A 24,035-nucleotide genomic window follows, 5' to 3' on the forward strand; every position below is an offset into this window, starting at 1 on the left:
GCACTTTGTGGGTTGTGCTTGTGGCTTGCTATGATGAAGACAGCCCTAATGCAGAGAAAAAATATGTGTTGTAGGCTTTTTTGGGGGGGGAGAAGATGTGGGGAGGACTGATGTTTGAACCCTGGGCCTTCACACTGAGCTACATCCCCAGCCTGTTGCGTTCATATTTGATCTTGTGACAGGGTCTTAATAAGTCACTAAGTTGTGCAGGCTAGGCTTGAACTTGTGATCTTGCCTCGGCCTCCCTGAGTGCTAGATCACAGGTATGCACCAGGACACCTGGTTATGATGCGGGCTTTGAGGTATAATGATGACAGTGTTGTAGGTACTGTCTCCAGCTATAGAAGAACCCAGGAGGCAGGGGCAATACTGAGGAAGGCAGAAATAGTACATCAACAAATCCCCCATGGCTGCTTAAACTAGGTCTTTATGTATTTATGTGACTTTTTATTTTATTTATTTAATTTTTGGCTGGCTCAGGCTGCCTTAAGGGCAAGTCTGGTAAGGCATGTGGAGCTGGGGATCAAACCTCAGTCCCCTGAGCCTAACTGGGTTTGCCCAAGCAGGCACTTAAACAACTGAGCTAATCCGCAAGACCCCTATTTGACTTTTTAAAACTGAGAATTGAACCTAGGCCCTCACAGTGCTATAAAATGTTCTACCACTGAGTTACATCTCCAGCCCTTTTAAAATGGTTTTAAATTTTGAGACAGAGTTTTACTAAGTTGCCCAGACTAGCCTTCAACTTGTGATCCTCTTGCTGCTTTGGCCTCCCAAACAGCTGGGATTTCAGAAGAGATCTGGCGCACTCAGGGTGGTATGGCAGAAGACAAGCTGGAATTCCAGGTATGCGCCATGGTGTATGACTGGTTTCTGTCACTTTTGAACACAGCTTCCTTGCTGTGCAGCTCACCTCAGTTCTTTCCACAGAGGCAGCCATACCCACATTGGGCCTGTCCTGTGAACAAGGCATTGCTGCTGAGAGCATTTTCCTTGTTATATTCCTCATTACTGGCTCCTGAGGGGGGCACTGGAGCAGAAGGACCATGGCAAAATATGTGGCCTGACTATGGGGCCAAGGGTAAAAAATGGCTCATTACTGTTAATTTACAGAGTGGTACTACCATTTTTGTCTGACCACGTATGTGTAGCCAAATGTTCTATATCCTATAGTCTCATGATATTCTCTTCTGTAGTATATACATACTTCACTTTCAATGCTATATAATCTTACAACATGGTGTAAACTCTCCAAAACTTGTTTTCATTTTGACAGGCTTCAAAACAAGCCAACTACTTCTGTTTGGAATACGCTTAGCTGTAGGGAACACAAACCTGACTTTTGAGATTCACAGAATTAGAAGTGTCTTTTCTTCATATAGCAAGAAGGCTGCTGGGTGATGGCTACCAGTCAGACAGAGTTCGATGGCTCGAGGATTATTATATCAGGGCTTTGGACATGGGGCTCATTTTCATCCAGTGAGTGGATTTTAAGTCTGTCCACTTTCCTGACTATTTCTACTGAATGGAAGCTTTATGTAAAGGTAATTTGGGAGATGGGAGAACTTGAAAGGTTAAAAATTAGTGAGTATGCACCTTAGGATTCCATATGTTCTTTTTTTTGAACCAGGGATTGAACTCAGGACCCTGTGCTTGCCAGGCAAGCACTTATTCTACTGAGCTATCTCCCTGGTCCCCCATATGTTCTATATAAAAAAAATGTGCCTGGTATCTGTCCTTGGCTTTTGTCATATTTAAAGTAGATAGTTCTTTTTGTTCTGTTCTGTCCTGTCTTGTCATGTCCTGTCCTTTTCTCTGGGGTCAAAGTCAATGCCACCAGTAGAGTCAGAAGAGCAGAGTGAACAAGGACCCATGGATGGGCACATGCACCAGCTGGTCCATCTTTGACCATTTTTGATCTACAAAAAAAGGCAATGCTGTATATTTCAATGTAAGAGTATAATGACCCTCATTTGGTGACTATTAATTGAAAGCTGAGTGTGAACACTAGCAGTTCCGGAGTGATCAAACTAGGATTCAAACTCTGTTTTCAGTATTTCTGCTGCCTTACCCCAGGTTTTACGGAACACTTTTCATTTTGTGGCCTCCAGGTAATAAAGATAAAGGAAGATAAAGACAGACTTTTCCTACTTTCTGAAGTTTACTATACCCCATCAGAATATGTGAGGCAATGCAACCAGCGTCTTCTGGAAGATTAGGAGGACAGTAAGATACTGTAGCCACCTCCTGGCTGATATTTGAGCCCTGCTTTCCCCACGGTCAAGCCTCTCGGAGGCAGCCGGCATATGGCTTGTATCAAACTCTATATTTAGGAAGAACAACTGTGAGCTATGACAGGAATTCTCTTTAACACTTAGCCTTAAACTGAGTTTCCCTCCAGCCCCAAGCCAGGAGCAGCTCTCAGTACCGGGAGAGACACAGAGCACTTGAGCTATTTCAGCCACATGAAAAGCATCGGAATTGAGATCACAGCTCAGAGGACACCCGGCGTCCCTTCCAACCTCCAAGGAGCTTTGTATTCTTGCACCTGGCTGCCTGGGACTTTCCTTAGGCAGTAAACAAATACAATAATCAGGTAAGCAAAAGGAGCCAGCTCTGGCGACTGGGCTTTTTAAAGGAAATTTCCTTGATATTTAACATGAAGTGACTGCTTATAACTTTGTAGGCTTGTGACCAGTGGCTGCAGCTTCTTTGTCAATTCCTTGTCCACTTGCGATATTGCTACTTCTGCCTTATAAATTCAGTGCTTGAGAGAGTTACTGAAAGAATACTGAGTTAGTGGTAGGCTTCATTTGATGGTGATATTAATAAGAAGTGGTCACAGTCCAGAAATGATAACTATGACCTTGCAGCTGTGGTGGTCAGCATAATCGTCTGTCAGCTAAACACTGATTCGCGCTCTAAGCTCAATAGTAAACAGATTGGAGGCATAGAAAGGCTATAAGGCTAGTCCTTTGGTTTACCTACATGCAAATTATTGCCAGAGTTGTTACATAATATAAGCTTAGGATGCTTTTGTCCTTTCTCTGATTTCCAGGTTTGGGGTCAGTGTGAAGTTTTATCAATGCCTTGTACATTAGTAGAATCATCTTTTTGAAAACTTCGCATTAGTCACAGCTTTCCTGTCCCCCGCTGGATAGAGGGCAGCACTACTTGTCCCTGTCTATGTGGGCAACAGATTCAGAGGCATGGGACCACAAAGACGCTGTCTTCTGTCCCAGAATATTTAAGGAAGAGTAAATAAGGAGTTAGTTCAGACAGCTGACCATCTTTCTACACCCTTCTCAGAAATTATTATTAGCTGCAGGATAAAAGATAATTCCCTTTGAGATGGAGCTTTACCCATTTACTTGGCCTTTAAAAAGAACAAACAAAGCTCTTATTTCCAAATATTGATTGATTTGCCTCTGAATCCTTTCTTATTAAATTAGTGACATTAATGTTGACAAAGTTTTAGTAAGTCGAAGAGCTTTATTTAGAAGTTAGATATTAGATGCTGCCCAATCAAAACGAAATGGGGGTATATTGTAAATGACTCAGCAGACAGACCATTAAAAATCCCCATGGACTAGCAGAACTGCCAGGAAAATTCAACTGTGCTCAGCTGGCAGGCATTTCCTTTATACGATGGGTTTTATAAAAGTTAATATATGACTTGTCAAACTTTCGATGTTTTCAAATGTTAGCCAGAGCCAGGAGACAAAGTAATCAAGTGTTGTAAGCAGTTCTTCTCTGGATGAAACACAATGACCCTTCTGGGAGGGGAGTGTGTATCTAAGGCATAGCTTTCTTTTTTTGGTTTCTAGAAGAAGTATGCTGATAAAGAGCGAAGGTGCATCCTACACCCTACATCTGTGATGGAAGTGAATGCAGGGCTAGGGAAACAACCAGGGAACACTATCTATTTTTATTCATCAGTGTTCGTTGCCCTGATTTCTCCACAAATAATGGGGACAGCAGGAACTGCTGCTGGACTGATTTACACAAATGCTTTCTAGCCTGTTTGTGAGGAATGAGAGCAGGGAGCTAACCAACGTTCTATATATGTATCTATTAAAGATTGATATGGATGGTAAGAGATTCATATACAAATGAAAATATTCTAAAAGTACATAGGAGACAAGCCCATCCATCAGTTAGGTTCAGGGTTTCAAAAAAAAGAAAAAAACCCATGGCAATCCAGAATTTAGTTCATCAGTCAATGTAAAAACAAAATCAGCTTATTTTTTAAATCAATGCAATATAAATAACAAGAATTTATTATTTCCTTTTAAAAACCAATGGTTTTTTAAAAAAATGGTTGAACATTTATTGTAAGAACATAAAGAAATTTCCTAATCCCCATGCTTTAACTTGATGTTCGCTAACTTTTTAAGTTTCCAACTAATTAAACCTTAGTTGTCCATACAGAGAACAGTTTATGCTGAGATATTTAAAGTCCTGTGAGAATTTTTACTTTACAAGACTTCTATTAGCTTTTGAGGAATGGAAACCTTACAAATTATGACACTAAGATATTCATTTTGAAATTGGGTTGTGTGCCCTAGATACAAAAATTAAAAATCCTTCATTTCTCTTTGACATAGCAAAAGAAACAGCAGTCTGTCCAATACATTTCATAGAGTAAAATCGTACCTGTGATTGCTCAATTTGTTGTTGCTATGTTATATTTAACCATATTAAAATAATTCTACCTGGATCCTTATATGTGAAGGTTATATCTTTGCATTATCAAAACATTAAAGTGAAACTTTTAAAAATGAAAAGCCATTGTTTTCCTGCATATATCTCCCCAAACTCTCTACTTGGACACACTCAATACAGAGGTATTTTTGGTTTTGTTTTGTTTCAGTGCTGGGAATTGACCCAGCATCTCATGCATGTTCAGCATGCTCTCTATCACTGGGCTATATCGCAAGTCGTGCAGGTTTTAAAAACCATGAATTGTTTAAATTCGTGTAGTAGAGCCCAAGACTTTAAAGATCTAAAAAGAAAACAAAACTAAATTTTCATTGAGTTCTTAGATTTTTTTGTCTCCACAGGCCTTAGGGGCAGTGTTACATCAGTTCTTCTCTGTACTTAAAGCTGCAGATCAGAACTCAGAAGTTATTAGGTGTGGGCAATGGCGATAAAACAATAGATATCTGCCTCTCGGTTTATAGTTCAGAAGGCCTCTCCAGCAACACTGTCATTTTAAATACTTTTGCAACCCATGAAACAGGTTGAAAGAATCTAAGGAAGAAAAATTGGGCCTAGAAATGTTGAGGAACATTGCCCAGGTTACATAGGATCTATGACAAATGCCAACTCTGCTCCCTGTGTTCATTTGCTAATGTGCTAACCTATATACTTACTGGACATGAAAGCAAATTCAGTCAACTTACTTTATAGTTTGGGTTTAGCATGCAGTATGTTTTTTAAAATTCAGTGAATATTTAACTTTTCATTTGATCCTGTTTAAGAGACAATGCTGTAAAACTTGGACAGAGCTGAGATATTATTCACTATTCTGTTAGCTCCATTAAACCATAGTCTATGTCCCAAAATGTCTTCAGTCATACAATCTTAATCAGGTCTCATCTGTTGAAAGAAAGCAAGAGTCTTTTGAGAAGAGAGCACCTCTACATCTTGGGATCTGCATGCTCACAGAAATCCTACATGCTGCTGACACTGTTTTAGTGAAAGAAAAAAGACAGGCAAGCTATGGTCTGCTGCCTGTGTTTTATATCTTGGGCTGCATATGAGGCACCCTGTGGAAAAAGGCTGACCACACAGAGCTGGGAGAAGAACCTGGAGTGGAGAGTGCTGCAGCAGCAGGGCCACAATGCAGGCTTCTTTTTGAGGGTTCAACAAACAGCAGGCGCTTCCAGTGGACCAACTAACTACCCCGACAGCCATGATTTCGGATCAAAAGTTCAGTTGCAAGTAGAGAGGCTCTGAGGCCCGAACAAAGGTGTTTTATTCCCACCACCTCTTTGTTTTGCTGCTCTTGGCAAAGGGTTAGGAGGGCAGGGAAGGAGATGATAGGGCCTTTCAAGTTTCTGATCGCCTATCATTGGCATCAGGGGCGAGGCATCTCAGCATTTCTCCTCCTGAATGATTTATCGGGGTGCTCTAGTGTTCCCTATCCCCAAGGCATTTGGAAGGAGAGTCTCTAAGTAACTTTGGAAACTGAGACTGAAAGAATATATGGCTAGAGAAAAGGGTGACTGCCCAGTTGAATAATGAGTTAAATTCTAATTTATCAAGACTGAGAATCTGAATGCTGCCACCTCTGATAGTTTCTTACTTGTTTTTTTAGGGATAAGACTGCGTGACTATGTCAAAACAGCCAGTTTCCAATGTCAGAGCCATCCAGGTAAGTAAATATATTTGTGTTTTAGTGTCAGCTCTGTGACTTGTAGCCTGATTGCTTAATAAATCATACTTATTGTGATTGCTTACCTCCAACTGATGATTAATGCCAAGAGGAAAAGAAAGTTCCTCTTTGTAAGACTTATGAGGTACAGTTGAGAAAGGATATAATACAAGTTAGGTACAATGGAGAAAAGAGAAGTTATTTTTGTGTAAACGTTCTGAATTTTATGAAGAATTGTCTTCTATAAAAATGTAGTGTGTACACAATAGCCTATTATGTACTTTATAAAGACCTAGAAATAAAGTGCTCAAAGCCTTCAAACATAAAGCAATGATAGAAATTCCAATTACTTTCAGTCAGTCCATATTGTATACTTGTATTAACATATCATACTCTTAACATATACTATACATCATAAATGTAATTATTACATGTTAACTTAAAAATGTAATAATTTTGATACATGAGTTTTTATATGTTCATCAAGAGAAGATAGAATATTCATTTTTTATACCGAATTGATATATGGAACTGTGAATCGATTGCAATGTTGATACATTTGTTTCAGATTCCTCTTTGTGGACTGGGAGTGTAGCTCAATGGTGTTATCACTGGTGATACATTGGTATGCGTCAGGCCTGGGAGTCAATCCCCAGGACTAAAAGTAAATAAAATAAAATAAATCTTTCTTTAAATAATATCCTTTTGTATTTAAGTGTTTTGCTCAGGTCTTGAGTATTTATCTTCTAAAGTCCATATGTTATTAATTCTTTTAATGCCATCCAAGCAAACACATTCTTTGATTGTTTAAATTAACTTATGTGTTACCTACAAAATGGGGAGAGGGAAGCAGGCATTTTGAAACAAAAATATGATTATGGAAATAATTTTCAGTATTTGTTTTTACTCAATAATTAATTTGAGATTTTTTCTAATGGGCTCTTCATTTGATTCTCAAATGACTTCCACCCTGAGAGTCTGGGCACAATGCTTTATTGTCAAAATTCCTTTCCTTTAATGTGGAGCCCTTTTTTTTTTTTTTTGCAGAACCAGGGATTGAACTTCCCTTGCGCTTACCAGGGAAGTGCTTATTCTACTGAGCCATCTCCCCGGCCCGTGGAACCCATTTGTGTTTTGCCAAAAGAAATTTGTTTTCTTTCTAAATGTTTTCAGAATATTTTAAGACATGAATATTTGAATTCTGATGTACCTTCCATCCCAGCATAAACACAGTCACAAATGGCCGACCAAGTTTCAAAAGGGACAGAGTGCAGGTGGCTGCACTGTGAACACATCATTACAGATTTTAGAAATCCTAGCACGCACAGGTAGGGGAGGCAGGTGGAGGGAACAGATCTTTGCTTTTCAAGACTTATGGAAGTCTTTCAATTGATGAGGATTCTTAAGTGGCAGGATGCGTAACAACCTTTGGAAACCTTTCTCTAAACAAGCCACCAAGGAGGGGCCTATGCATTTGACGAGGATTCCATTCCACACTGTGACAGTTAGTCCTCTGGTGCCTACCTGATGAGTCTCTGTTATACCCTGACAGTGACAGTGGAAATTACGTTGTCTCCCAGATGTGTGAATATCTATGAGCCCTTGAATCCTCTCTTTTACCCAGTGAATAAACAGTAGTATGGATTCTGGAATCGTATTGCCATCTTGTGTCAGTGAGAATCATGGGAAAATTGCTTTCCCTCTCTATGTTTCCATTTACACACATAGGAAATGCAGATCATAGTAGTACATATATAGGATGCTGAAATCAGTATAGTAAGCACTCAATGAGGACGAAAAGTTATTAAGATCCTTCAGGAATGAATTGTGCCAGAATTATGAGAAATATTACCATTTTATCATTGTACTTAAATTTCCTGAAGTGCTAGTGTGAAATTTCCTTTTTCATGTTGCAGCATACAAAAACATGGTCTTCTTTTGCTTCTCTTCCTTTTCTTTTGCCTTTTTGAGATAAGATTTCACTATTTAGTTCAGACTGGCCTTGAACTCACTTTGTAGCCCAAGTGGGCCTTGAACTCACAGTGATCCTCCTGCCTCAGTCTTCCAAGTACTGGACTTAGAGGTGTGCATGAACCCTGCCTTTTCTCTTCCTTTTAAAACTAAAAGCACGTTGATATTTTTTCCTTAATGCATGCCAGCCTCACTCAGATCTATACTGAAAATTCACCAGGATTGTATTTATTCATTTTGACCTTGATATCTTTTTATGTCTGTAATATTTAAAAAGCTGTTATTGATTATTCTCAGTAGCTGTTATTATGCTGCATTGTAAAAATATCCATCCACTCTCCTAACAAGAGCAATACAATGGTTCCTTATGGATGTGGTTTTGCCTCTTCTGCTGTATTTTATGCCACACAAAAAGCCCAATTTACTGTACCTTCTAATGAAATATTATTTCTTGTGGTTAAATAGGATCAGCACTATCGGATATTTTCCTATTATCTTTGCATTAACTTTAGGTAGTGCACATTAGATAAAATATGAAAACTGTTACACTATACAAAGTGGTTTAAAGGATAAACATTATCTAGATAATGGCCTTCTCTGGAACAAATAGAAAACTCAGATTGATGAGGGAGTACCTAATTGTGTAAACACCATTTCAAGTTCTTAAGTGTTTTGTTCAAAACACTCTAGTCTCTTCATTTTATTAGAACCTTATCTCTAATTCAGTTCAACTGTCATTTTCTGGGTGCATAATATATACCAGGCACTGTCCTAAGTATATAGGGCACAAAAATGAGTTGATACATGAGACCAGTATTTGAGAAGCTCATAGTTCCCATAATGTATTCACCATCTGACTTCTGGAAAGTTGTTTGTTCTCTTCCTGCTTCACTTTTCTCACCTGTCAAGAAGGGAATTTCTCACAGTCCCTTATTTCTGTGAGGGTGAAATGAATTTCATCATGTAAATGCTTAGGCCAGCATGTGGATCACGGTGATTGCTTAATAACTAGCTGTTATCACTAGTTAGCATCATCATAACCACCACTGTCATCATCTAGTTCAAAAGTTTTCAAGATGTGTTCCTTGAAATACCAGTTTTATGGAATGTTGCTAATTAGATTAAAGGTTTCCAGGATCAAGTGTTTGGGAAAATATCTCTCAGCTCATAACTTGCTAATAGCATCATATAATTTTTACAAAGGTAGCAATGTATACAATATTTTCTAAACAATGAGTATCTTACAGGTCAGGTAGAATTATACAATGAACACTTGTAGAAGCAATGACTTATAACTCTATTTTGTTTGACTTGGTTGTACTTAAGCTATTTGCAACCATAATTTCTACAAGCAGGCATTTTAAGAGCTGAGTTATTGTACCTGTGTATATTAGAAAAGATGGTGTCAAATAGTTGCGAAACTTTTGACTGCAGTTTACCATTAGTTTATCTTTCTGTAAGATGGGAACAATAGATTATGTAAGAGGGAGTTATAATGAGTGCACAAAATAAAATGCGGGAAGTGTCTCACAGTATACACATTTCTTAAGAGGCAACTCGTCTAGATGTCTAAGTAATGCGTGCGTGGAATGTCCCCTCTCTTCAAGTGGTTCTATCTCCTCTGTGTACCAGAAGGTGAGGCAAACCAGAACTACATACACCCTTAGGGGATTTAATGCCTATCTCTTTCTCCTATTGTATTAATTAGATTTCAGCCAAGTCACAAAAATATACTGAAGGAATCAGTTCAATCTTCCTCAGCTCAGAGAGGAACTTCATCTCTTAAGCAACTGATAAATTTCTATCCCAGAGGTTGGCAAACCTTTTTTATGTAAAGGACCAGATAGTAAATAGATTTTGGGGAACTTTGGGTCTATTCCAACTACTCAGCTCTGCCATTATTCTGTAAGGTAAGCATAGGCCCTACATATATGAGTGATTGTAGCTCTCATTTAATGAAATTTTATTTAAAAAATCCAATGGTGGGTTGGATTTGGCCTGTAGATCTTGGTTTGCCAACTCGGTTCTCTAGAATCCTTATTATACCCCTCTGTTGTTGCGTGTTGAAGCTGCAACCAAGGTAACATCAGCACAGTCCGTGCTGGGGTTGCTCCTTCCACATGAAAAAATTTTACATGACAGGTGGTGGGGAAAGCTAGAGATGCTGGGAAATCCAATCCTATCAGTGATCTGCTTAGTGACTTTCTCTAATGAGACCAAGTGACACCAGCCACTGGCAGCATCTGCCTGTTCTTCCTCTTTCTCCTGAATATACCTCCTTTGGGAACCATCACAGGCCTCCCCAGGGCCTTGGCTCAGACAGAGCCAATCTTCTCTGAGTTGTCATTGGCTTTCTCTCCCCATCATTGATCAAAGTAGGCTGTTATCCATTATTTGTCCACTTCTGTGAGATCTGAAAACTTCATGGCTGACTGGAAAAGAATTCTGTGTCCTAGTCTTAACTCTACTATGTGACTTCACCCCCCTGACCCGTGTGATCTACTAAGGGAGGGTGTTATGTTAAATTATCTCTAAGCCTCTGACCAGCTTTTAATAGCCTGTGAATTTCTTGAGAATAATGTCTAAGGTTTATTATTAAGACAGCAGTAATAGCTATAGTTACTCATGGTTTACTGTGGATTTAACACAGTACAGTAGTTTTTCCATGGATCATAAGGTCAGGTTTGGAGAAATGAAATAACCCTTCTATGATTACATAACTTGTCAGTAAGAAAGTCAGAACCTAAACTCAGTCATTCAGTTTGATTCCGAAGCCTGTGTTCAATCCAGAATTGTTTCTTACCATCTGTAACCTTGGCAGTGAATACAAGGATAGATGAGTGACTAGGGACAATCTCAAGGGTAATTGAAAGTACCAAGGCTACTGGAGAGAAAGCTACCATTTTATGGATGCTAGGTGGCTCCCTTTAAAAGAATTCAACTGACTTTCAGAAATAGTTCAGCGTTTCAGTGAAAAAACAGCCTACTCCCATTAAAGTCATGTTAAAAGCAAGTTGTTTAGGGTGCAAAGAAACCCTGTGACAAACAGTCTTGAAATGCAAGTGACCATGGCCACTGAATTACCTTTGGATTAGTTGACTTAATCAACTGCTTGTGAAACTAAATCTAACTTCTTTATCATACATTCAAAGGGATGATTATGTGAGCTTTGCATTGTTACGGAGTATGTGGCTTTTTACAATGGGAAGTTTTCCATTGCTACTCAATCCCCATGTGGAAGAGAATATTTTGGTGCCGCATATTTTAGTACTTTTTTCCTTTTCCCACCCACGATCATTGCTCTTCCATTTTTCATTGTCCAGGGCATAAAAGTCTCCATGAAAGATGAAAATAGTGTCCTTTGAAGCCAATAATACATAGAGACAGGTATAAGGTACTTGAAGTGTTTCCTACATGGGATTTCCAGTTTAAAAAGATTCCAAGTGTATGATAGTTATTGGTACAAAGGAGTAGAGTATCATTGTCTATGGCTGTTCAATTAATCCAATACATTGATTAAGCTAAAATAACAATAATGATATGTCTTTCTTTGATATTTTACTTAAAGTTAAAACAAAAAAAATTCATTTTCTAAGTAGAACCAAGGCCTGGACTTTGTTCTTTTTTTTTTTTTTTTCGGAACCAGGAATTGAACTCAGGGCCTTGTGTTTGCCATGCAAGCGCTTATTCCACTGAGCCATCTTCCCGGCCCTGGCCTTTGCTCATTGGCCTACTGCTTATTTCTTTCATAATCCACTATAATGCATAGCTTATAATTTTTAAGCACTTATCTAAACAGCAATAACTTGAGAATAGCAATCAGGCAGGCCTTTAAGCGGGTTTTGTATTCCTTGAGCAAATACAAAACTTGTGCTGCTCTGATCAGAGCTCTGAACTTGGTGTTGTTTTGTTTCTTTGTGAGATGGTGTCTTGGATAGAGTTCAGGCCAGTCTTGAGTTCACTATATATCCCTGGTTGGCCACAAATTTACAGTATTTTCCTGCCTCAGCCAAGTCCCAAGTGGTACGATTACAGGCTTAAACCACTGAGTCCAGCCTGGGGCTCTGTAAGGAGCCCAGGCAAGCAGCCATATACTGGGTAAAAGATGTCATTTTTAGATTCTGAGATTTATTAGTACTTTAGAAATACAAGTTGCTTCCAACCAATTGTGTACATTATCTTCATAGCTGTATGGTACATTCCTGAAATCTGCTTTTCCCTGGATGATGAGACCACGGTTGAATCATTCAGGAAATTATTGAAGAGAACAAAGAGTGTTGAGAACAAACAAAAAGAAAACCTTTTAGTGTAAAACATCCTTGGTGAGGAACAGTGGCTGAGTGGGAGTTTCTCAACATTGTGTTGAGTGAGAAAGTTTTGTGTGTTTTGTATCTATTCCAAATTTCAAGCACCCCTGAGCACTTATGCATTCTCATGACGTAGGATTTTATTTTAAAATAATTTGACTATATTTTAGTTGGTAGGTGTATGTATGTGTCTTCACGCTCTTTTCTCTTATTTCAGGTTAACTTGTCAACATGGAGTCTTGATTTTCGAATCAGAAAAATACATCTCTTTCTGAATGTTTTCCGTAGATGCCACAAATCTCGAAATGTCATATCTTACCCCATTCTGAGAAGGACTAAGGCTGTGAGAATAGGAAAGAGCAGAAAATAATACTGAAAATTGCAACCGCATAACATTTCCTCTGCCTGTGTCATGGATGAATGACATAGAAGAGGCTATAGATTCTGGCAGGAGCTGCAGGGGACCTTTGAAAACTAAAGATAGAATCAATGTGGGGGCATTGGAAACAAATATGCAATGTTCAGAAAACTCACAGTGGGCTCAGAAAAGGAGCGGCAGAGGGCGGACACAAATTGAGGGGAGATAGGAAAACAATGCCTATGGAAAGCCAAGTTCAATAGGAATTGTTAGTACCTAGGGGCTGGCAGCTATCAGGATCCAGCCCAAGGGGGAAAGAAGATGTCCTTCCATTGTAAGTCTTGCAGGAGTGGTTGTAGAGGGAATATTGATTCCAAAATCGTCCTGGCCTAAAGCCTGGAGCCAAGCAAGAACAATACAAATAATTAACAGAGTGGTGGAATTAACTTACAGGGAATTATTTCTACTTTTCTTCACCTGGTGAGATCAAGTGTAGTATTAATTTCACATCAGATAGGTTTTCTATCAGGGAACTGTATCCTGTTCTGGCAAAAGATGCTCTAGTAGATTTTTTCCATTCCCAACTTGGAAGATGTAACAAATTATGCATAGCTTGGGAAGGTAATGCACTGGGTCTGCTGCATGAGGGGTATTTTTGAAAGTATCTGAAGTGAATAAACTTCCAGGAAGGAAAAGAAATACAAAAAGTTGCATTCCAAAAGAAATTTAAAAAGCAAGAGCCAGTTTCCTTCCCATCTGCACAGAGTCTGTATTTACTTGGTGGTACTGGGGATGGAATCTTGAGCCTTGTGCAAGCTGGGCAAATGCTTTACACATTGAGCTACCTCTCAGCCTATGTACAGAATGTATATAGAGAAGGAAGCCCAATCTTATATTGACTCTAGGTCATTGATGTTAAGTGCATTCTGTGTTTATCTTTTCATAAAACATAGTCTATATTCCAAACAGATTTTGCATAGCAAATGCCATACCCAATTTTCAGGTGAAAACATAGAGTGATTGAATATGTATTTTATTTGTATTCAAACAGAAAAAAATCAGTGAAAAGGGCAAAAATATGAACCAGTTCTCTGGCTAATGGAAGAAAAATGGAGATCTGTGGGTCTACATTTTCCTATCTAATCCAGGATATTTTTCTTATGGCTCTAATCTAACCTATAATGGGGGACTCAAATATCACTGCCCTTCAGTTATGTTAATGAAACATCGCCGATCACCTTGCTGAGTATGAATGCATGCTACAGTTGACAAAGCATTCCACTTCCTCTCTCTTATTGGTGCACATTAATGATTGGACATTGGGAATGTTTGCAGGCTGCTTTTGTTCCTGTCGATATTTAATGTCACAAAACTGCATTTAGGATCCGGATTGCTTGAGTGATGCATTAAAAAAGAAAAAGTGTCAAGTCAGTAAGATAATGGATCATTTTTCAATGTGGCTTTTCTTTGGCATCTCTTCTTAGAAGTATCCATTTTGCACTCCCTTTTCCAAAAGCCGATCTCAGAATATAAGTCTGCAATTTTAGAGCTGGTTAGAGCTAACTTTGGCCAAGTGAGATAGACTCCTCAGTGACCAGTTCGGTAGAGTGAAAAGGTCTAACTCTACAGTTTGAAAGCTTCAGCTTGGAATCCTGGCCTATACTATTTATGTGACCTTGAGAAAGCTATCGAACATTTTTGAGGTTCAGTTTCTTCATCGGTAAAACAAGGAAGATAACACTAACCTCAGAAAACTTGTGAGGATGACAATATTTGAATACTCCATCTCTACCTATTAAGCATTTAGATGTGTTTTCAATAATTTACTTGAAGGAAAGATTTTATTTTATTTTTTTGAGATGGGACCTCACAGTGTAGCCCAGGCTGGCTTTGAACATGCACTGATCCTCCTACTTTGGGCTCCTGAGTGCGGGGATTACAGGCGTATGCCACCATGCCTGGCAGAGGAAAAGATTTTATAGCTTTGAGGTTTGAAAAACAACTTTTGTATCCTAATATTCACACTAAAAATGGTGATAAAATGGTACAGAATACTTGTCACTTTTTCAAGAAGAGAGACTCCTTAGCAACTCCTACCATTTGGCCCTCTTTGCTCTATAAACTACCCATGACCCATAGAGAGGCTATATGAATTTGAAAAATTAATCTACAAGCAGAAAAAGGGAGCTGTTTTATAACATGTGTTTTGCCCTATTATAATGACCTTTGCATTGTTCCTTGACTGAAAACTACAACCTACAATAGAGCATATATACTTGATTAAATGGGTTAGTTTACCCTGAACTCAGCATTCTGAAGATTCCCCCCTGTAGATGCCTCATAAATGGGTTGAATGCAAGTCATCTAACTAAACTTTTATTGATTAACCTTCTCCCAACCAGTGCTATATTTACTTTCACCCTCTTCCATTAAAACTATGATGGAAACAGCCTATTGATCTAACAGAAACTATCTCCTCTGAGTCTTAAAGGTTTTGTTTTTTTGGTACTGGGAATAGAACTCATGACCTCACACTTGCTAGGCAAGCACTGTGTCACTGAGCTATATTCCCAGCATATAATATATTTTTAATGTATTTAGTACAGGGTCTACAGGGTCTCACTACACAGATCGGACTCATAGTGATCCTCCTATTTAAAGCCTCCCAAGAAAGCTTAATGCAATCTCAGTGCTCCTGGGGGGGGGGGGGCGGGGCTGGCACAGCACCCCAGGGATCGAACCCTGGCCACTGCACTTTGCCTAAGCAGGTGCTTTAGTCCATTGAGCTATCTGGCCGGCCCTCTTCTCTGAGTCTTATTCATTACATTTTGTCCTTATTTCGGGCCCTTATCCAATCTAAAAAGTGCTAATTATAAAAATATTTTACTTTGCTTTAGTTTGTTGTTTTTGTGTTTTGTTTCTGCTGGGGATCAAATTCAAGGTTTCATCTATGCTAAGTGGGTACTTCACCACCAAGATACATTCACAGCTAATTACATTATTTTAATGTCCTTCTAAGAAATAAAGCAAGCATGCCAATTAAAATTTTAAGGTACACCTGCATGCAGTGGTGTGAGCTAGTAGTCTCAGATACCTGAAAGATTGATACAGGAGAATCACTTGAGCCCAGGAGTTTGAGGCCAGCCTGGGCAATATTGTATGACTCAGCTTAAAACAATGTATAAGAGAAATAATGTATAATGTGTAAGATACCATTGGTTGTGAAACATCTTCTGACTAGTAGAAGAAGTGCATGTTGCAATTCATCAAGTAAAGACCGTATTTCTCACCATAAAAGACCTATTTTTCCCCTTGTCTTATCCTAATGATATATAGCTTTCAAAAATACATGGTGGTTTGATGGCTCTACCACACTCTTGTTATCTGCCACAAACATTTTGGATCCGTTTCCTTGCTGTAAGAGTCACATTATTCTAGTAGGGAGAGAAGTTTTAAAGGCCCTAGTTGGGAAAAGTCACTTGCTGTTCTTCATGGAAGCAGAACACAGATCTGCCATGCTGCCTGAACACTGACACTGGATACTTTCTGTGTCATGGTTTAATCGTTACCCTGGCAACAGAGCTTCTACCAGCTGATTCCAAATGTACCTTGTCTTACTTTCTAATAACTTTGTTTGCTGTAGTATCAAAATCATCCAATCTGCATCATAGAATAACAAAATGTTTTGTTCCTTTTGCTTAGACATCACTTACCTTTATAACATCAAAATAGAATTGTAACTTTTCAACCCCACATGTTCAGTTACTCATAAGACAGTACTTTATCTTCAGTGGAAAAAATTAATGAATAATGCACATTTTATGTGAATGAAAATGCTGGTTGAACATGTTTTTGGCTTTCATTAAGTATTTTTACCTTTTCCTATGAGACGAACAGGCAAAATTCAAATTTGTGCATTCTTTCCCTAAATTAAAATTATTATGTCAGCATATCCTAACATAATTGAGAGCATTTCATGTATATTAGAAAGTATTTTATGTTGATGGTGGGTGGAGATTACTATGTTGTTTAAATAAAGGACCAGAATTGATGAGTTTTAATACAAAGGGAACTTGACTTTCGAGCTCTCTCTCTCTTTATTCTTTCCTGGCCCACACAAGAGCATGTTGGGGGGCAGGGAGAAGAATGTCACTTGCACAGACCTAAGGCAATGCTGGAAGAGTGGCAGGATGTTATAGAAAGGAGGCAGCTTGGGGGTGTGAATCTTCCTCCTCCCCCATCATGGTAAATCTGAGGAACTTCAAGGAGCACAAAGGTGTGGGATGACTTCTGTGGATGCTCTTTCCTGCTTTCTGATTATTATGTGTTCTTTTCCCACTCCCAAGAGGAAAATAATGTATACCACAGGAGGTCATCAGCCAGAACAAGCTGTCTTTAAATTCTTCCACCCAATAAGGAATTGTAAAATCACCGCACAGACGTAAGGGTGAATACCAGAAATCTATAATAAATGGAAGTCACATTTTCCTTTGCATAATTTTTGTGCTGTCAATACAAGCAATTTTCCTGAAATAAAAGCTTTGAAGATGTACTTTTCAGACATTTTTCCTCACAATGATTGCTGTCTCAGAGTGTCATTGCAATTTCTTACTTTCCTTGAACTAAATTTATCCTATTTTCTCTCTTAGGCAAACATCAATATTCCAATGGGAGCCTTTCGGCCAGGAGCTGGGCAACCCCCTAGAAGAAAAGAATGTACTCCTGAAGCAGAGGAGGTGAGGACAACTTAGCTAGCAGAGCACAGTGAGGTCTGTCTTCTCCAAAATCCTCACTAAGCGCCAGTGGCAGTGAGGCAGACCTGTTCTCTAGGGTGAGGGAGGGGCAAATAGCTGTGTATTAAGAATTTGACATATAGTATGGGGTTATATGTAGTTGTCGTATTCAGTCATCCAAGAAATCTCTGTCTCTCCTTTCCTTTAGCTAAAGCTAAGTGCCTGGCACAATTATTTGAAGCTACTGATCTTAACTTCCAGTTTTTCATGGCTTTTGTGTACGATGGGAATAACACAGTCTTTTAGATTCTTCTGCCCTAGTGATAATCACTAGATTGGCCAGTAGGTTCCTCACGAAACTCAGAAAGGCACCGTGATGTGAAGAGGAGAAAGTGGCTCAATGCGAAGGAGAGTTAGCTATTTGTGAAGGCCTGTGAACCCAGCTGTCTTTGGCCTACTATGGCCTCTAGAGAGCCCTTTGATAACAGAACTGGAGTGTACTCTCTGTGCACTTGGTCCACCAGACAGGGAAAGTGCCCGGAACAGGGGCCTAACAGCCAAATCCTCCTAAGCAGGACTGGTCTTTGCCTAAAACAAGCAGTCACTTGCTCAAAACAATTTGGAGGGTATTTACAAGCTTCCACTGAGTCTCCCAAATCTTTCTTGTGACTGAAATACCACCTTTCAGCCACAAAATAATGTGTTGGGATTTTCTGGTAAGTACTCCCCCTTTCACCTGGTCTCTTTAACAGATGCAAATTTAGGATTTAATTCTGGTTCAGCCATTTCTTAGTGGGATGGCATGTGTCTTGGCTGTCCTGTGCCTGAGTCTCTTCTACCCTAAAGAACAGGCAAGGCTAACAGGGTTACTGTGAGGATTAAAGCAGTTAGTACGCATAGCTTAGAACAGTTGGCGGTGTGCTTGCTGTTACTGTGAAGGCTCCAGTGTTTGAGCATGAGTAAGCACATCAGGCCATGTTGCCCCACATTGGAGAGTGTGGAGCAAAACTCAGCAGAGCATCTGGTAGGAAAGAGGGAGATGAAAGCAGGATAGCTGGAAAATGCTTCGCCATTCTGCTAAGTTTTGCAAACTCTGTGACCCGATCCCAGCAAGCATTTCTCTTCTCAGTGCCTATTCCTGAAACTGAGAATGCTGCTATGGTACATGATTTTGCTCACATTTTCTTTACCCAAAGAATGTCATTCATGTCCCTTCTTAATTCAAACTTCTATTTACAAAACAAAAAATACATGTTTAATTAGTCAAACAAGACCATCTGGAAAGTGTTTGTTCATGCCTTAGTTTATTGTAATGTTCATAATAAATTTATAGAAGAAATGGAATCTGATTTCCGTTATATTTTTAAAAGATGACAGAAGATTCAGTTTTAAAATGCACCACCATAACTCTTTCTGATTCAATTATCTTAAGTGTGCATTATTAAATATATCCCCTTACAATTTTCTGTTATTGCCACTTTACCAAATCAGGTGCAAAAAGTCCTACCTTGATACACAAAGAACAAATGAAATGAAGATAACACTATTAAGTACCATCATTATTAATCTGCATATGTTTGTATAGATCATTGGACATAGGCTCATAAATACACATAGACATTGGGTTTATGTGTTAAATGTGCCAATATAACACATTTTGATGTTACAAAGATAGTGAGTGAGACTTACTGAGGAACCTGACAGAAAGGACTGGAAACATTTCTCTCCTTCATACTTCTTTATTATGATCTACCCACCTAACAACCATGGGAACATTTATAAGTGAAAAAACTTTTTTTCATCTCACTGCTACACATATTTAAAAAAAGCAACACTTCGTAGCCTAGTTAAAAATTCCTTCTGAAAGCCCAGCAAGGAACATTTTGGAATACCAGGTCCTCCAAGTGAATGTTTAATTAGCAGTTTTAATTACGGCTCACATATCTATGTTTATAAATGATGGGTGTGTGTGCACAGGGAAAACCAGCCAATCCTTCTGGCTCTGCATATTGATCCAGGGAACCAATATCTTCCAGACATTCACAGCAGCTATAGCCCACATTGACTTACTTTATCATTTCATGGGAGTGATATGTTAGCCATTTTATCACCACTGTAACACATTTACAGAAAATAACTATAGGAATAACCAGGACCTCTTAGTAGAAGAACAGGACCTGGATATATTGTGTGTCTACTCATCCCCTCCAACTCACAATTTAAAACATTTCTGTAAAGGACATGTCTATCAAATAATTGACCAGAGCTTAGGGAAGCATGTTCATGTTCTTCCTTCAGGTTCTAACCGATTTGGGAATTAGACACAGGAGTCTTGGGGCCTGTATTAGTTTTATTCAAGAAGCAGATCCAAAGTTGGGTTTAGATGTGTGTTACATTTATTTGGGGAAACACTTGTAAGGAAAAATCGGTGGGAGCTGTAGGAGGCTGGGAGTGCTGTTAGACAGGGATATCTGATGCAGGGGAATGCAAGAGGTTCTTGGGGGATGTCAGCGGAAGTGGCTCAAACTGTGTGCTATTCTCAGACCAATTCTCCAGCCCAGGTCACTCCTCAGAAGAGTCTCAAGTGTCACTGGATCAGCCTGCCTTGTGATTCCTGTTGCACTCAGTCACTGGTTACCAACAGCTATGGGAACCGTGACCTCAGTGTAGTGATGGGTGGATTTCAAGGCAGGGCAGCTGGGGCCTTCATTCAGTTACTCTTCCTGCAGTAATCTGATCCAACCTGTGTTGTCATAGCTGCCAAGGTGACCAAATGTTCCTCTCACACCTTCCTCCCAGGGCCAAGTGAATAGGAGGCATGGACAAACAGTCAGCTTGCTTTTGTAGTAATGAGTTGGAGCCACACACAGCAACTCATAGTTGTTTTATAGTCTCTGTTCTTTATGTGTTTAGTGTATGTACAGAAAGGTGTGGATTTGTGGTGTTACATTCTCCAGATTAATCAGTTAAGCAATAATCTGTAGTCAGGCATTTGAGGGCCGCAAGAAAAGGATGGGGTGTAGATCTTGCCTTAAAGCTGCAAAAAAATCTATATCTATCTATCTATCTATCTATCTATCTATCTATCTATCAGCAGTGATAGAAAGCTTAAAATATTTCCTAAAGCAGGAGGCAAAGGCTGTGTCTCTTTCTTTGCTCCTACTATCCAACCCATATTTAGAGACATTTTTCTTATACTTTTCAGTTTGTTCTTCCTTCTTAAACTGCATCCCAAGCAATATATTAAAAATCTCCTGAACCAAGCCATTGTTTTTTTTTCTTTTCAAAGTTTTATTGATAAACATATAGCAATGAGACAGTTTCAAATCAAATCGAAAGTACAGTTTCAACAAATAATACACTGCATACATCCTTCCTAGTGGTTAATTGCTGTACAAGATGCAGACTTGTGATCCTACTTACAAACACCATTAGAAAAAATCATTCTATTCATTAAGAGAATGCAACTATATATCTATCCCAACCACTTTGAATACACAGATACAAAATGGACATTCATAGTTATACCCCAATTTTTTTTAAGTTCCGTTGTTGAATATTATAGGTGTGTAAACTCAGCAAAATATTCTAAAAGAGAGGTCCTGCTTTACCTTGGTCTTAACCATCCAGTAGAAAAGTATGAAGATGAAATAAAAGCCATTGTTTTAAGGCCAGTCATGCTCTAAAGTGCTACAGATTTGTGCTGTCAAGCATCGTTTGATCATATGACACCAAATTAAATTTAGAAACCAAATCATCTAACTGGAGGTAATTTTTATTAGTTACCTGGTGCTACACAATACTCTACCATTTTCTAAGTCACATGGACATTGTTTTCTTCTTCTAACTTTATTGTACCAAACTAGATCTTATTGTAATACTGAGGCTGTCTCAAGAACACAAGAGAAAATCACTCTTCTAAAACTACACTCTAGCATTATTCTTATTTTAATTTTTCCCCGCTGGTTCATATTTATGAGCTTAGAGATCAAATGTCCTTTTTGGTGAGTTTAATTTCTTCTCCTTTTGCTTCAGGGAGTGCCTCCTACCTCAGATGAGGAGAAGAAGCCAATTCCAGGAGCAAAGAAACTTCCAGGACCGGCAGTCAACCTTTCGGAGATTCAGAATATTAAAAGTGAACTGAAATATGTCCCCAAAGCTGAACAGTAGTTGAAAAAAATAGGTGAGTGAGAAGCTTGTTTCTGTATTTAAAAAAAAAACCACAAAAAAATGGTTTGAAGACACCTTACAGCGAAGGAATTTGGAATTCCAGGAGCATTTAAGGGCCTTTGCTTTAAACTGGGATTTCTAGTCCAAAGTTTTCTAGTAAACCCAAGTTTTGGGGCTTATTCCATAACTAGCTAGAAATCCACTGAGGGTGCTTTCCTCCCATTCTCATTCTGATCAGCCTTCTTCATTAGGGGAGGATGAGATGGGGGAGGAAAGCTGCTGGGGAAAAAGCTTTGAGGAGCTTCTGACTGTTTGGCCAGGGAGCCCTCTCTCATCGTATGCTTCCAATTCCTTGCTCATATACCACAAAGAGCAATGAAAGCTTTCTTTAGTTGGAGGATCAGAGGAATAAGGAGCTGAACAGGTTTAGTGTGATAGGGCAGACACCAGGAATTCAGACCTTGAAAAAAAAGCAACCCAAGTATGTGTGCAGCATGCTGAGAGGACCTCCTAATAATGCTGGTATGAATGATAAAGAGCTGCTCCACACAGGGCTTGGGAGCCTATTGGAATTTTTTATTTTTATTTATTTATTATTTATTTATTTTTAATTAATTTTATTGAGGAAAAAATAGCAATGAGACAGTTTCAAAACAGGTTAGTAGGACAGTTACAATAATTAATACATTGCATGCTGTTGTCTTCATACTAGTTATTCAAAGTGCAAGATGCAGACATGATCTCTTGTCTAAATATTAATACAAATCTTTCTTCTCATTGAACTAAGAGAAAGTAGCTATATATCTATCCTGATTATCTTGTATATGCATATATTTTTTTACTACAAAATGGTCCTTCATTTATATCCCCCTTTTTTGTTTTGTTTTGTCAGAGATGGGTGTTCCATTGCTGTTAGAGAAGCTGTAATTTTAATTGATCTGTTCAATTGTGGACTCCTGGTGAGGGCTCAGCCCACTCTCTACCTCCAAAATTGGTTTCCATTAATCCAGGTAGAAATTCTGTCACCAGGATGAGTGTGGCATTGGCCCAAGCCATGAATTTTTCTCCTCCAAGGCCTTGGGAACAAATCTACCCTTTATCTAACCTTAGGAAACTCCATTTTGCATGCTCCCCCATATTTCTGAAGCAGATATGTGGAGGAGAAGACTCTACACTACGAACACAAAACAGACTTTTATCTGGTTGGTTGTTCATCCATTCATTCATTTGTCCACTTACTCATTTATTCAAATAATACTTATTATCCATGCTGATACTAGAAACACTAATCACTTATACCATATGCCAGATACTATGTGCGAGCTATGTACCAACGGCTTCCTGTAAGCTTCAGGATACTCAACTAATGTCTTTACTCTTTTTCTTTTTGGTACCGGGGATTGAACTCAGGACCCTGCACTTACCAGACAAGCACTTAATCTACTGAGCTATTTCCCACCTCTATTGTCTTTATTCTTGAGATGACTTTTGAAAGCCTATTTCTTTTTATCTATCATGCATCCTAAAATGGGGGTATGATTTCAAACTTAGTACTGTCTCCTATTTGTTATACTTCCTCCCATCACACCTTACAGATGAATTATACACTCTTTGTTCATGTTGGGTAAAATCTTCTGAGCATATGGAGGGCAAAAGAAAGTAGGCAGATAAGAACCTGTTGTGTCTTTTCCTGTTAGCAGAATGAAGAACAGAATGTTCTGTGTGACAGTGCAGTGCTTTATGGCCATGTTATTTGTGTCATGCTATATGGACTTACTAGGACATTTGCAAGTTAGCTCTGCAGAAAAGTTTTCTTCATAGTCTAGAAGAAGGAGCCATTTTGAGTTACAGTGCAGTATCCAGTATTTTTATTTTTTAGCAGAGTTCCAAAAAAAAAAAAAGAAAGAAAAAGACACAGTGTATTACATCAACACATCTCTGGTACTGGAATATGGATTAAAATCTGATATGTGGCTATATGCTATTATTATTATTATTATTATTATTATTATTATTATTATTATTATACCAGGAATCAAACTCAAGACTTTGTAATTGCCAGGCAGGTGCTGTGATGCTAACCTATGTTCTCAGTCCTGCACTTGTTATTATTTATG

General features: G+C 38.7%; 1 protein-coding gene across 2 annotated transcripts in view; it reads left to right on the forward strand.

The window, feature by feature from the left end:
* The first annotated feature begins 2,377 nt into the window (after positions 1-2,377).
* Positions 2,378-24,035, forward strand: part of Smpx (small muscle protein, X-linked) — a 52,231-nt gene continuing 30,573 nt past the window's right edge. For both annotated transcript variants that reach the window (XM_004631397.2, XM_023715425.1), the window contains exons 1-4: positions 2,378-2,596; positions 6,323-6,379; positions 17,665-17,751; positions 21,784-21,931. In XM_004631397.2, coding sequence (XP_004631454.1) covers positions 6,341-6,379; positions 17,665-17,751; positions 21,784-21,918 — 261 coding nt within the window. In that variant the 5' untranslated portion in view covers positions 2,378-2,596; positions 6,323-6,340 and the 3' untranslated portion in view covers positions 21,919-21,931. The remainder of the gene's footprint in view (positions 2,597-6,322; positions 6,380-17,664; positions 17,752-21,783; positions 21,932-24,035) is intronic.

This window comes from Octodon degus, unplaced genomic scaffold (genome assembly GCF_000260255.1).
Source record: "Octodon degus isolate 3935 unplaced genomic scaffold, OctDeg1.0 scaffold00041, whole genome shotgun sequence".
NCBI classification, from domain to species: domain Eukaryota; kingdom Metazoa; phylum Chordata; class Mammalia; order Rodentia; family Octodontidae; genus Octodon; species Octodon degus.